Genomic DNA, 15,389 nt, shown 5'->3' on the forward strand with positions numbered 1-15,389 from the left:
TGTCCAAAAATGCCTATTTCTTAGCCGGCCTGAAAAGAATTTTAATAAAAAACTAAAACTCAAGATATAAAATTAGGGGGTACTACAGCAGAGAAGAATTCGACAATCAATTTATACACAGCTGGAAGTGTGGTCGGAACATGCAACTTAACCGTCACTTAGCCACTTCAGAAGCCAAACTTTAAAAGAAGCCCAGAGCTCTTGAAGCCCCTAAAGAACTTGATACACACCACCACCTCGGGGCACATGAAAAGTCCCCTAACCTAAATTGTGCTTGCAGGTTGCTGGTAGATTCACCAGTGCGCCAGTGCCTCCAGAATCTTGGCGAATTGAGGAGATACACACAAGGAACAGGACAGATGTATCGAATTGCACGTAAAGTGGACCTCCTACTTGCGAGTCTAAAACTACAAAAAATAAAGAAAATTGCACTGAGTAGTATTGAATACTGGGCAAGTTGGTAAAGAATCATTGATTGATTGATTTGTGGGGTTTAACATCCCAAAACCACTATATGATTATGAGAGACGCCGTAGTGGAGGGCTGCAGAAACTTCGACCACCTGGGGTTCTTTAACGTGCACCCAAATCTGAGCACACGGGCCTACAACATTTCCGCCTCCATCGGAAATGCAGCCGCCGCAGCCGGGATTCGAACCTGCGACCTGCGGGTGAGCAGCCGAGTACCTTAGCCACTAGACCACCGCGGCGGGGCTTGGTAAAGAATCATTGTTCGAGGTAAACAGCGTAAGAAACGAAGACAGAGAAATAGACACAAGACGGGCGCTGACTTTCAACAGAATAGTTGAAAAAGAAGAATAAGGCCGGCAATGTTTGTGCGGCGGTGCGAAAAAGCGTCGAAAATGCCCCGTTGTCAAGGAATGCATGCTCCATTAAACACAAAAATATGTTTGTAGAGTGTGCCGTTAGAGTTGTGTACAGCGTACTCATCCCGTGCGGATTCGTTTATGTTGGTCAGATGGGGTGGTGTGTCAACTACACACTGAGGAAGCACCAAAATTCCCTTCGGCGTGTTGCCCCATCGACACACTTGGCCATGCACTGCAGGGACTGTGGATGTACTCTAGATTTTTCAAGAACGAAAATTCTTTTCCAGCACCGTGACCAGCTAACAAGGGAAATATTTGAAGCCTACAGAATTCAAAAGGCAGGCAAAAACTGCATCAGTGAACCGTCAATCACTGATTCGATTGATATGTAGGGTTTAACGTCCCCAAACCACTATATGATGAGAGACGCCATAGTGGAGGGCTCCAGAAATTTCGACCACCTGGGGTTCTTTAACGTGCACCCAAATCTGAGAACACGGGCCTACAACATTTCCGCCTCCATCGGAAACGCAGCTGCTGCAGCCGGAATTCGATTCCACGACCTGCGGGTCAGCAGTCGAGTACCTTAGCCACTAGACCATCGCGGCGAGGCGACCATCAATCGCTCTCCTTGATAACGAAATATTATTTTAGACTATTGCCACTAACGTTGTTAGGGCAAGTTGCCTCGTGTCTACACAGCAGTTTTTTCTGGTTTGTTTGGTTTTCTCGCCATGCAAGAGCATGCGCGAATAGGTGTATACATATGTTTTTTCATTAAACTATTCATTTGAAAGTCTGCACTGTCTTGTGTCTCTATTTCTTTGTCTTCATTTGTCGCGCTGTTTACCTTGAACAATGAATAGAGAAAATGTTGTCCCCCATTCGTTTTCAACATACTGAGAACAGAATACATAACTCAGTCGAGACCTAAGCCGAAAATCGCCAAAAGATCGCCATGTTGCCAATCATGATTTTAGGTTCCCATGGGCTTCTCAAATTCACCAAAATAGCCACCAGTGGCAACCCTGATCTGTGTTGCCATTTGGCTAAGTTTTGGCCAAATAAAGAGCCCAATACCATTGAACTACTTTTAGAGCTTGGTAAGCAAAGAAAGGAATGCAATGCCCATGTCATAAAAAAATGTCCCTGCAAACGTGAATGCTCAGCGAAGCTGTATCAAACACCACACATGCTGAAGGGGAGGGGGGGTATGCTTTATTGTTATACTTTCCTAGGAGCAAAGGTTCGCAACCTGTGGAGGCGGAGGGCCAAGTTGCATGAAGATGACATGGTGGGGGCTGCACTGTCAATTGGGGAAGGGGTGGATCATTGCAGGCAAAGAGAAAAAAAAATGTGGTACTACTACAATTTCTGGGACACAAAACAATTATGTCCTCCTACAGTCAGCAACGAATTTTCCGGATTTGGTGGGGACTGCGAAATAGTTTGAAAAATTGAACAGTCCGAAAAAATGATCAAGCCATGAAAACAAAGTTTATTTGATTAGAAGAGCCTGAAAAAATCCCAAATATTGCCATGCTTTATGCTGTACTTGGGGACGAGCATATTCGGTTCTATCTGGGCTATAGTAACATCGCTGGCAAGTGCATTAGCAATCGCTGCCACTAAACATTGCGGGCGGCAAAGTTGTTGGCTCCATGGAACCAAGCAAAAAAAACTTGATACTGGTCACAAAAATATTCATGCTCCTTTTACCTGCACCGATACCGCACAGTTCGTGAGCCTCCATCATTTGGGCACTATCAAAATGCTACTGCCGCAGCCGCGATCGAACCTGCGTGTTCCAGGTCAGTAGCTGAGCACCGTGATCAACCCCAGAGTGCTAAGCAACCGTGAACAGCAGCAAGCATGTGACGCGCACGTTGACTCAAACACACTTGGAGTTAACACGACCACGCGCATAATAATGACCAGAAAAACAAACGCTCAGAAAATAAAAACAACCTTCCGGTACATTGATGATGATCATAAGGCTGATTGAAAAAGAAAAGTTATGCCGTTTTGCTAGTCAAGAAAGGTCAGACATGGCCTTTGAAATTGGAAGATTGTGCACGCTTCCAATCTTGAGGCCCAGACAATTAGCCACCGCAAGCCAAACTGCACCAAGCCAACAAAAAATCAAACATGGCGGCTTTCTAAATCGAGCACAGATCAAGCGGCATAGCTCAAAACAGATGATTTAGTCCGAAAAATCGAACTTTGGAACCTAAATTCGTCCAAAAGTCGGTTGTGAGAATACATCAGTGCAATGGGAACTTTGACGGTGCACTTGTGAAAGCCAAAATATCTACCAAGTCCGAATTTTCGGAATCCAAAAAATCCGTTGGTGACTGTATAAATCAATCAGTTCAATAGCACAACAAAAGCAGCTGAACTCCTTGGCATATATTGTGTTGATGAGCAACGTCCCACAGCGGAACTCCAATTATACGGCACATTCCGTATATTCAAAAACCGCAATAAAGCAGTTTGATCATCTGTGGAAGTTTTTTTTCGAAAAAATTAGACACTCACAGGGTTAAGTGATCTAGCTCTTAATCAACAAAGCGCCGATACAAGCACTTGTCTGCAATGCAATTATAAAGCTTGCTGGCTGACTTGCTTTGTCAAGCTTCATTTTTTTTCTCATATATTTTGGCAGTTCTAAGCAAACTTATTACCTAAAAAACAGGCTAGACCTTTACTTCAAAGCTGCAAATTAAGTGATGCTTGAAAGCAAATTTCAATATAAGTCATCGTGCCAAGTGGCAAATCTGGGTAAATGAGAAGCTCCCTCAACATCACGCGTTACCACGAGTTGTAATGCTTAATCAAGGCTCTCGACAAGGACCCTGACAAAGATAAGTCCCATAGTCGAAGCACTAATGACATTTTTTGTTTGACATGTTTCTTCAAGTCTACACCTGCTGCTGTACTTAACTCTTGTTTAGATGGAGGAGTTGAGCCTACCTTACAGATCAAAAGCCTAGACGAGCGAGCGTGAAAACACCAGAGGCAACACAAAGTGCTCATGGCATATCACACCTTACCTGAAGGCCCAAGAAGACCAAAAATATGGACGTAAGGCATCCTAGTGTACCCTCAGGGTCATACGGAAGGTGCGTGCCATATACGTGCTGCAGGCAACAGATGACATTCATGTACTAAAGCTGCCGTGATGATACTACTAGGTATGCTCAAGAAAAGCAAAAAATAAATTAAAAATGCACCTTGATTACAGTGAAACCAGTTCCACTACTGTTCATAGTCAATCTTTAAGGTTGCAGCGTTAAAAAACAAATGAACCAGGACACACTGTAAATAGGACCTGTTGTGTCTACTATGTGTCTCCATCCAAGTGTTTTTTTAGCGATGCACCCCAAAAGGTTAAAAAAAATTGTTTTCAAACAGACCCAACTGAACTTCCACAAAATGAAAAAAACAAGAAGTATGACAATCCCGCAACTCAACATTAAGTTGACCATTTGCGAAAAAGTGAGCGCCCCCTGTCGTGTAAACTGGGAAGCTTTGCTCGTGCTTTTGGTTGGAAAACATCTTCCCCAACTAACATGCTCAAAGCAGTGTTTAGCAGTTCAAGTGTGCCTGTTTTATTGCTTTAGAGCCAAAAATGCACGCTCATTTTTGAAAGACGATGGTAAAGGAGGAAAATGTTCTGTTTACGTTTGTATAAATAGTGTAAAACAAGGATCTCTCGCGTTTCAGCCTGAGCAACAACCAAATGAGGTGATAGCTGCACTCCACTTGCTCGATTGTTTACCAGGCTCGTTCCATCTACTCCTTCAAGGAAAAACATTATGTTATACGCTTGAAGTTGACCCTTGAAACGTATGACGATGAACTAGGTTCGGTGAGCGTTAATAGCGCACCGTCTGTGAGGTGCGGTGTTTGTGTGAAAGTGGTAGTGTTTGCCCTACGAGTCACATCGTTGTAATGCACTGCAACTATGTTACCAGGAGAGATATTTTATTATTTATAGGTAGAGAGTATTATAGGCATTTCTAGTACACTCTAATACAGTCAATTCTCGATAATTCGAGCTTGAAAGGGCCCGAAAACTTGTTCGAACTAAAGGAAGTTCGAATTAATGAAAGCCAAATAGACGGAGGGCTCTCCATGCAGTGGCACATGGCATTGAGCTAACACACGAGGGGGAAGTTTTAAAAGACTTACATTTATTCACAAATCACAGGACATCTGTTATTAACTGAAGTAACTGGTGATGTACATGTGCACAGGTTTGCCTTGCAGCGAATCAATCAATTTCACACGCAGCTTGCAAAGCATTTCTACTTCAGCTTCAGCATCCTCCTGGCAAGATAAGTTGCGCGCGAAAATGTCCAGCGCCAACACTTTCTAAAGACCCCAATAATAACGACTGCTGCCTAGCAGAGCCTCCTGCTCTCCGCTATGCAGCCGCAGCATGGCCAGCACGTGACGAGCAATGAGGAGCGTCTCCACGCTGAGAGAATTTCAGAAAAAACGAACACTCCACGGCAGCTTTTTTTTTTTTTTCGCTCTCTTCGCGGGCGCTGTTGAATGCTCCCACAAGGGGCAAGGGCTGCAGAAGATAGTGCCTTTTTCCCTTCCTTCAACCACACAATCATTCATCCCAGTGACGGCTTTCTTTTTTTTTTTCCTCTCTCCCTTAGCTCGTGGCGTTATAAGAAGGGTCTTTACATGGCAGGGACGAAAAATGGAAAAGTGTGACACGGGCGTGTCGCAGATCAGCATTCCACCACAGCCTTTTCTTTCGTTTTCATTTCCTTCGCCGGCATCGTTGAGGTGTCGCAGGTGCCGCGGCGGGATCGGGCAGGGTGCTGAGAGCATTTTCGGAGCGCGGTATGTTCGAATTAACCGTCGGATGTGGTTGGACGTTCAAATTACCAGGCGTTTTTGCCCATTGGAATACACATAACTTTGACGGGACCTCATTGTGAGTTCGAATTACCCGGAAGTTCGAAATAAGCGAGTTCGAAACAATGATATTCGACTGTATAAGTGCCTCTAGTTAAAATCGTCGAAGTGTCATACGGCGATGTAAATAATTATGCACTTTCCTAATTTGCTACATTCGATTTCTTCTCATAACACGAGTTTCTCCTAAAGGGACTACGGATGCAGCTGCCACTATTGTGATTATTAAATTACCTGTGCTTCCATCAATCATGGTTTGCGCAGATACGTGAGAACACATCCTGGCGTTTATCACAAATATTGAGCGGTCCATTACAAACGCTGATATACGGGAGACTCGTGTGCTGCCGTGGTACACTAAAGAGATCCGACAGTGTTAGTATAGTGGTTAGAAACCTTTCTAGCCACTATAGTGTCAGTTCGTCAAGTGCTGGTTCGGCCCCCACGGCAAGCCACGTGTGCCACACTCCTCTCTTTCAATAAAGGCTCCTCCTCCGCCAACATTTCACATGAAGTTATTCGAACATCTCTCTTTTCAGCACGTAGCCTCGCAGACAAGAGCCTGTCAAAGTTGGTGCTCATTCTCGGTTCAGTTGCGAGAAAAACCAGCGAAAACTCAAAAGAACGATGATGAAGACACAACTGAATACACACAGTCACAGGTAGTTTTTGGAGGTTTTTCTCGCATGTCAACATGAACTATCAGGCCCGGGTCTTCACGCTTCTATCTCTGTACAAAAATTTGCCAGTGTGATGGCATATTTGCCCTAACTACGAAAGCAAGGTCGCTCAACCACGGCTAATGAATGCATGACCGGCGGCCGGCTGGACTGATATTTTTCAACCAAAACCAAAACGCCCGTAGAGGGCACTACCTGTGCCGTTACTGCTCATGCACAGTAGTTTTGCCGCAAATGGTCAATTTAAGAACAAACAAATCCTTTGGCAGCTTTCTGCACAGCCCACTCGATAAACCCCCCTCTTCAGCAACATATGTCCCTTAAGTGTCAGTACGTGAACTCTTTTATTGCGTGCTTCAAAAATTTACCATGACAAAAGCGCCGACTTTTGGGCTAGTTCATGCCTCAGGTTGAAGTCGCTGAGCAATGCCATCCCTCAGTGACTCAACAAACAGAAATACTAGAAACGGTAGTACACGTTACTGTAATCAGCTCGGCATCCTGAGAAGCATACCAAAGTCCAGCCAACAAAAAATAAGTGCGCAACTTTCGCACCAATATTTCACCAGTGCATAGAAATGAATAAATATGTCAACATTTTGCACTTTCTGTAACACTTGAAGGTGGATCCTCAGTGATACCTGGTCCTGTATAATGTTATACAATGAGGGACAAGACCTTCTGCAAGACATCACGAGCCACAGAGCAAGACACAAACACCTAAGTACTCCTCCTATCTCCACTGCAGCTTCCTGTACCTCATGTAGCAGTGCACTCCCTCCTAGAACTCTAGCCTGTTGACGGTGTCAATTAACTATGGCCCTATGTGACATCATTGCTTGCACAGAGAAGGTGACAAGAGGCTCGAATTATAAAAATATTATAATATTTGGGGTTTAACATCCCAAAAACACTATATGATTACGAGAGACACCGTAAGAGAGGGCTCCAGAAATTTTTATCCCTGTAACGTGCACCTAATTCTAAGGGCTCGTTAAAGTCAAGCAAAGCCTTGAAAGGGGAAGCAACAACATAGCAGGTTAAAGCACCCCAGACACAAAATTTGGAAACTCGAAATGCTTGTGCTGTTTGATAGTTTTGCATGCAGGGCCACCTCTGACTGATTATTAGTGGCCAGCGTTGCCTAGAAGATATTTTAATTTGATTTTCATTCATTGCCAGCTGTAGCTTAGTGGCTTAGCCAAGCCAAACCTCACTGTGTTTGTTCACATGTTGTTTTGTCAGCTCAGGTCTGCCATCAGCATGCTAGCGGAATCGTGCAAGGCGGTTACGCAAGAGACTCTGCAGAACTGTTTTCGCCACACAGGCTTCACACTCGATGCCGAGACGGCCGTCTCGCCCAAAGTGGACAGTGTGTGTGACGAACTGCCATCCGCGGATGTTGCCTTCGACGATCTGCGTGCTGCCGGCATGTAGATTGCAGCCGGGATAACCTCTGCAGGTTTCGCCGACGTTGACAAAGACCTCAAGCTACGTGCGGACTCAGCCAATGACGAAATCATTCATCAAGTTATGGAGGATTCTGATGACTCTGTCACCAATAACGAAGAGCCATATCTTACACAGCCAACGAGCTCGGAGTTGACGTGAGCACTGATGACACTGTCATCGGTGTACAGTGGCAACATGACGTTGACTTAAATTGAGGCAGACATGATCGCGGGCAAGCGGAACGCCGTGCAAAAGAAAATAGGCGACTTCTTTGCGCCCAAGTGCTGACCTATCAGATAGCGCGGGCCACATCCGATTTTTTGTTTTGTGAACGGCTTTTTTCAGAGCCACCTAAATGATGCATTGGCTGATATACAATGAGAATCTTGTACACCGGCCATTACCCTCTCCGTCACCGAAAAATACAAAAAAAGGTCCGTTTTCACGTGCATTGATTTTTTCAGACTGTCCGATTTTCCGGACGTTTTTGCGGCCCCTTGAGGTTCCTGTAAATCTCACGTTCACTGTAGACAGGGTATCCCCTTGTGACGTTACAGAGGCATCAGCGTCACCGAAGCTTGAGCGCACGCAGTCTCGGGCGCTTTGTCGATATGGTACGCAGCGTAGTTTCTTATGGTATTCACGCGGGTGTTTCGAAATGATGCAAAATCATTCTGAATTAATGTCGTTAGCATTAATTATATGATGCGTTAGAGCATTTACGAAATAGTTTCGGCATTACGAAACGCAAAGCTATAAATTACCGCAAAAAGCTCGCAAACAAAACTTTTGCCGTCAGGGGTCCTTTATAATTGACCACCAAATTTCTCCGCCCAGTTTTTTTACAGCTGAACAATGGGCTCTGGTTAAACCTGCAGTGGCTGATTCTAAATGTGTGTGGATATATTGTAAACAGAATTATATGATGCAAGAAGCCACTAACGAAGTGAGTCCCTCCTCCAGCAATGCTGAGAAGTTGGTGATGACCAAAGCCCTCCTTACCAACTTTTCATTACACCTTCACAGGAATGGAACTAGGGTTAACCACCTTCATTTTAACATGGTCAATTATGTTTTAATATAAAAAGCCCAAAGAAAAAACAGTGCAGCTCCCGCAAGAGGCATGGCCGGTACCATCAACGAAGCTAATGTTCGACCTAGCCAAGTTCTGCTAGTAATGCCAAGCTTTTGCTAGAGATGCCAAGCTTTCGCTAGTAGTACTAAGTACAACTAGACTTGGCTAGACATGTCACGTGACTACCAGTTGTATGACGTGATTGTAGTCACGTGACTAGCTGTTGTGCAATGCAATTTCAAGTCCCATGACTGTACTCGCCAACAACTTATTTTGAGATTGGAGCAAAGTTACCGATGCTGGGCTTCCACAGATTTTTATTACTCCGCAAGTGGCCGACTTTGTTTTTGCTCGCTCGCATCGTTAATACGTTTAGAACGTTATACACGCAAAAATGCGAATGGAAGAAGCATTTCAATTGTTCAGTGTAAACTTTAGTGTGATGTTACAAGTATATACTTTTCTTGGCGAACAACACAGCACATTTCCGGCTGCACACTAACTTGCTACATTGTGTACCTTATGTTTACATTGGAAAATGTGCATGCTGGAAAGGTGGTGCTAAGTGGAAGGAAAAGGAAGGAATGATTAGGCCTAGCCTGCAGTACGGCTTGTTGTTGCGGCAAGTTTTTTCAAGATGCGAAGGTTGGGCGACGAAAAAAATGGCACTGAAGCACTGACCCAAGATCAGTGTGCGTAATACTAGGTAAGTTTGGGTTCGAAGTGGAAAATTTAAGGGCTCGTTTTTGTTTATTGAACAGAATATTAATGAAAACAAAGAGATAACACCACCAAGAAAAGTATAGGGGATGTTATTAGTATTAAATGTAATGTAAATGTGATGAAGGAAAAGCAGACGGGCGACCAAACCTGCGACCTTTGGATAACGCGTCCGATGCTCTACCAACTGAGCTACCGCAGCAGCTATCCCCCCCGTCCACTTAATGGGCTATAGATGTGCATTTAAACATGGCAGGATCAAACAGCGCCGCCAATAGTCATGACGACGAGTGGCTATCTTTTGGTCCACTTTAGCACCTTCACATTTACATTACATTTACTTAATTAGCATCCTCTATACTTTCTCTGGCAGTGTTCTCTGTTAGTTCTCAATACTAATGGCAATTCGTGATTGCAATGTCCTGGTGTGCGCCCGTAAAATCGAACGATCAATACCAATCAGCACGTGCATAATCGAGCCGAGCTGAAGGGTAGTGAACGACTTTCCCCAATGGTGCTTTCTTTTCTTGATTCCCCCCTTTTAAAATCTTCCGTTTTTTTTTTTCTAACGTCTAGGTTGGGCTGTCTTTTCATAGCCAATCTTGCTCTAAATCTCAATTTAAACGCTATAATTGCCCTTGCCAACCTATGGTCACCGCACTTCAGCTGGTTTATGACATAAATGTCTTGTATTATGTGCGGGTTTCTGCATAGAATAAAATCTATTCCATTATGTTTGTTTGTCAGGGCTCTTCTATTTCCATTTCTTACATTTACGCTTTTGTAAAAAGGTGTTCATTATGCAAAGACTATTCTGCTCCGTGAATTTTTACTGACATCTCTACTATGGTACTCCTGTAGTCAATAACCAACTGCGTCTTCTCCATTTTATTTTGTTTCTATTTTTGCATTGAAGTCTCCCATGATTACGGCGTACTGAGTATGCCTTCATCTCATTGCTACGAAGTTCGATATTTTCGTATAGCTGTTCTACTTCTCCGTAGTCATGATTGAATGTTGGGGCGTACACTTGCACTAATTTGAGTTTATATCGCTTTTTCAGTTTGATAATAAGGCTCCCTCCCTTTTGTTGATACTAAAGAACTCTTCTATGTTGCTTGTGAGGTCTTTGTGAATTAAAAAATTCAGCACATTTCATGTACCTTAGGAATGCTATGTGAACAATGCGCAGGTATGTTGAAGTTGTGCTAAGGATATGTACAAATGCATGCACAGACATATGTTAAACAGCTCCATATGTTTTATAGCACAAGCTGTTTACAGTTGCATAACGATGCCAACAGCAACATGGATGTTAGCATCACCAGGAGCGGTAAGCTGACATGCAGCACTGGTGCTAGCAAGGATGATAGCCCTGGACACTGCTACATAACTCAACTGCCAAGCTGGCGACCTTGAAATTCAATGAAACTGAGGAGTAGGGGTGGCAAAAAAACAACTTGCGCAGTTTGTTTTTGTTTTTCAGCGCATAAGTGTCATACACTGTTCCGAATGACAGCCAGTTACTTTTCCAGACATCAGCGATAATACTAGCGCTCACAATTATGTGGTAGTAGTATACACGCATGAGTAATCGAACTAAATTTACTATTTCGTGACTAGTGCTAACTAGCACTGTGCATGCTTGGTGTGTGTGCGTGTGTGTGTGCGTGTGCGTGTGTGAGAGAGTGTGGCGTGTGTTCGCACTCGAATTATTTTTTTAAAAAATGCTAACGAGCCCTTCTAAATCATACACTTTTCCGCAGGGCACCCGTGTATTGCGGCGAAGCTAGTTTAAGCAGAGTTTTGCAAGGGTTTGAACAAGGCCAATAAATTTTCTAACACCGGTACTCCTCTCCCCGCCCCCTTTTTTTTATGATGGGGGTTAGGTTTAAGGCACAACATTTCGGCTTGCTTGCAAGGCACATTCAACCAGATGAAGTAACAGCGACGCAGGCCCGTTGCTCCAGCGACAGCACCGGATATCTATCACCGGGACGATGCAAACAACGTAACTTTAATAGAGAAAAATGTTTTATGTACCACTGCTATGGCGACCAATATGGTCGCCAGCAACGCCAGCGTTTGCAGCGCATCAACTCTGTTCACGCGCGGATAACGCGGTATGCACTCCCAGCTCTAGTTGCTCACATGCCATAGCCGCTTTTGCTTACTAGGAAGCTCATATTTCCTGGAAGTGTTCGGGCTACGGCAACGCATCTTTGTCTTGAAGTAGCGTCCTACCGCCGATAGGTATCGGTTGCAGTCAGCGGACCGATGGCAGCACAGCTTTGTTACTTCATCTGGTCGATCACACCTCGCGAGTGCCCTGACCTAATGGGATTAAGGTCAGCGTGGTTAGGTTACTATGGTTTAAGGTTAAGGTCTGCCCGCTTGGATTTATTGATGACTCCAACTGCAGGTGGGCGACGTACGTGGCCTCCATTTCTCACTGAAATTAGCGCAACTGAAAAAATTTTGAGGCTGGTTGGGCATTTTGGTGCAATTTCAACAAATTTCATGGTTTTGGTGCAGCTCGGCACAAAAATGGAGAATTGTATCAAACTAGTGCAATTGGCGCAGCTGTTGCGCCCCTGCTGTCAAGCTTAATTCCTTCCCTGCCCTCTTCAGTATCAGAGAAACTTGAAGCCGAAATATCGCACAATGCAGACGCATAGACACATCATGCCCATGCAAGAATACATGCGCATGACGTGCCCAAGCCAGGTCATGCACGCAAGCGGGGTTGTGTCGTTTCGGCGTTCTCTGTAGTATATTGCCTGTCTATGTGGCATGAATCCCTCTATGTGCACATGTTTGGAGAGGCTGGCATGAATCGTATATCCATACCACGATATACAGCATTGCACTGTTGGAACTGCTGTAAAGGACAATGCACCAAAAACACGCCAAGCCTTGTCGCGTTGTCAGGGCTGGCGCCGGCATGAAGCCCAAACGATGAGAACACAAATGCAAATGAAATGGAAGCAGCTTAATCTCGCATCTCGCCGAATTCGAAGAAAAAAATAAATAGAAACACATGCCGATTTCATTTGTATGTTTAAATTTTACTATCAACTTTTATTCTTCTATTCAGGCATCAGGTTGCACAAATTACACGCCACCTCAAATAATTCACGCCGTGCCATGTACAACAGTGACATACACATGAACATTCCTTGAGGTAATTCACCTCCTCCATGTTAGGGTGCACGGTTGCGAGAAGAGCAAGCGAAGTTCAGTCTGAAATTTCATGTCTTTCCACGATGCGTGGAGTCGCAAATCCTAGCAGACGTAATTGCAAGTGTCCAGTTAATGCAACACATTTGCCAGTTGGAAATGCTCAAACTTTGTGAGGGGCCCTTTGAGCTGTTCACAGACAAAAGAGAAATTCATCCTGCACAATTATACTCGGTCATTAAGAGGCTAGGAGACCCTGCCGGCCTTGAGGAGCGCAGCACAGACAGTTCTGGCCTGTGCTGCTCTTCTCAGCTATGCCTTAAAGAAAAAGAGAGGATTGTGTTTATTCTACAGTGGACACTTAACTCACTATGCTTAGCAATAAAAGGACAGACTGTGTTTGGCAAACCGTGCGAGAAAAAGAACAATTGCATCGCTACATCAAAGCCTTGGCACCTATAACATTTGTTTAAGAACGAAGCTCCTTATGGTCTAGGGTAGTCCATCCCTCTAGTCTTGGCGTCCTATCTGCACTGGCTGCTGTGGCGAAGTAACATTAGAATTCATGCTTCACCAGAGAAGTACCAAATGTCTTCAATTTTCACTCTTCATTTAAGGTGCCTAACACACAGATTTAGTTGTTCTGCTTGCCTGCATCTGCTTAGAATGAAGGTGTTTGTTGAACATTGATAATTTCTAGGCTTTTATGTGCCTAACTCTTTATGATCACGAGGAACACCATAGTGGGGTTATCAGGATCAGTTCTGGTCACTTGAGGTTCTTTAATGTGCACATATACGAGCGTTCTTTGTACCCCATGGACAAGTGAGCACCATGGCAAGGAATCTATCTTGCACCCTCAAGCATAACAGCGTGACACCACACATCTACGCTACCATAGTGGTTTGCGTTACCATCGTCGACAAGCACACATTTATTTATTTATTTATTTATTTATTTACAATACTGCTAGCCCTTGCGGGCTGTAGCAGGGGTAGGAGGTGAACACATACTGCAGACTGGGCTTGCATATTATGGTAGAAAAAAAATTGACGCAGCTACCCCTTGCCTCTATTTATTTTCTGCCCTGCCGCGGTGGTCTAGTGGCTAAGGTACTCGGCTGCTGACCAGCAGGTCGCGGGATCGAATCCCGGCTGCGGCGGCTGCATTTCCGATGGAGGCAGAAATGTAAGCCTGTGTGTTCAGATTTGGGTGCACGTTAATGAACCCCAGGTGGTCGAAATTTCCGGAGCCCTCCACTACGGCGTCTCTCATAATCATATGATGGTTTTGGGATGTTGAGCCCCACATATCAATCAATCACTCTATTTTCTCATTTACTGCAGAAATGGGCAGCGTGGTAGTGTCACATACTCATCAATGGCAGCATGTCAGCTTGCACTGAGGTGTCCCTGACTGCAGACCAGTATGTCTATGCATGCAAGAAATGTCAAACAAACAGCACCATAATAGTGAATGCAGAATCTGCTCGTGCAGCACTTCCTTACCCGCATATCTGGTGTCTGGTAGATGTGATTGTTGCCGAAAATGCTTCGATCAATAAAACCAGCTGCCCCACCTGTGCAGTTTTCAAAGCTGCTATTCAGGTGCAAGCCTCCTGGACCGAGGTAGCCCCTGGATGTTGGCAAAATCATTTTAATTAATGCCACAGATCCACCCGCTGCAATAGCACTGGCATGCAAAAAAGCGGCAGGGAAGCTATCCTTTTTTAGAAGAAGGTTGCGAAATGCTCCGGTCCAAGTCAAATTAACTCATACAAGACTCTTATTCGCCCTGCCTTAGAATATGCAGACATAATATGAAGTCCCCACCAACAACACCTAATAGACAAAATTGAACGCATTCAGAAATTAGCTGCCCGGTTCATCTACTCTAATTATTTGCGGCATTCAAGCGTCACTGACCTAATTAATAGAGCGAATCTTCAGCCACTTTCCAAACGAAGAATAATTTCTAGGTTAAAGTTCCTATACTTACTCTATCATGGTCATTTTAAGATACAGTAAAAGCTCATTAATTCGACACCCGTTAATTCGGAAATTTGGATAATTCGGACAGCTCTATTGGTCCAAAGTGCATGTAATCTATGGGACCAAACCTTCGTTATTTCGTCGGAATTCGGCTCCGCACCGCTTAATTCGGACAAATGCTGACGGCTGCTGCTACACAAAAGTGTGATAAAGCAGCGCTGGAACCACTGGAGTAAAACCGAAACCTGAGTGGCATTGCCATGATCATCAACTAGTGGGGGCGATCGCAGCGTCACCGAACGTCGGCGTCTTCTTTCTTCTCCACTCAGCGCCTCCGACGCCATTTGCCCTTGTCTTGTCGTGTCGCAACCATCTCTTCTTGCGGAGTTCTCTTTTTCTTCCATTGTGACCGTATTTGCATGCCACCACCATCGTGCGCTACAGTGATGGCAACGCCGAAAAAGCGGCAGAACTACGACGCGAAGAACTTGGCGACTAAAGTGGAAATTTTGGAAGCACTGAAG

At 44.5% G+C, this 15,389-nt stretch overlaps 1 protein-coding gene across 5 annotated transcripts in view; it reads right to left on the reverse strand.

Annotated features, from left to right (window-relative positions):
- Positions 1-15,389, reverse strand: part of Hgsnat (Heparan-alpha-glucosaminide N-acetyltransferase) — a 120,571-nt gene that overhangs the window by 20,750 nt on the left and 84,432 nt on the right. For 4 of the 5 annotated variants that reach the window (XM_075880882.1, XM_075880880.1, XM_037413023.2 and 1 more), the window contains 2 exons: positions 14,383-14,509; positions 3,883-3,969 (listed from right to left, as the gene is read on the reverse strand). In XM_075880882.1, the coding sequence (XP_075736997.1) occupies positions 3,883-3,969; positions 14,383-14,509 (214 nt within the window). The remainder of the gene's footprint in view (positions 1-3,882; positions 3,970-14,382; positions 14,510-15,389) is intronic. The other variant, XM_075880881.1, reaches the window with a different exon arrangement.

The sequence above is a fragment of the Rhipicephalus microplus genome, chromosome X, assembly GCF_043290135.1.
Source record: "Rhipicephalus microplus isolate Deutch F79 chromosome X, USDA_Rmic, whole genome shotgun sequence".
NCBI classification, from domain to species: Eukaryota; Metazoa; Arthropoda; class Arachnida; order Ixodida; family Ixodidae; genus Rhipicephalus; species Rhipicephalus microplus.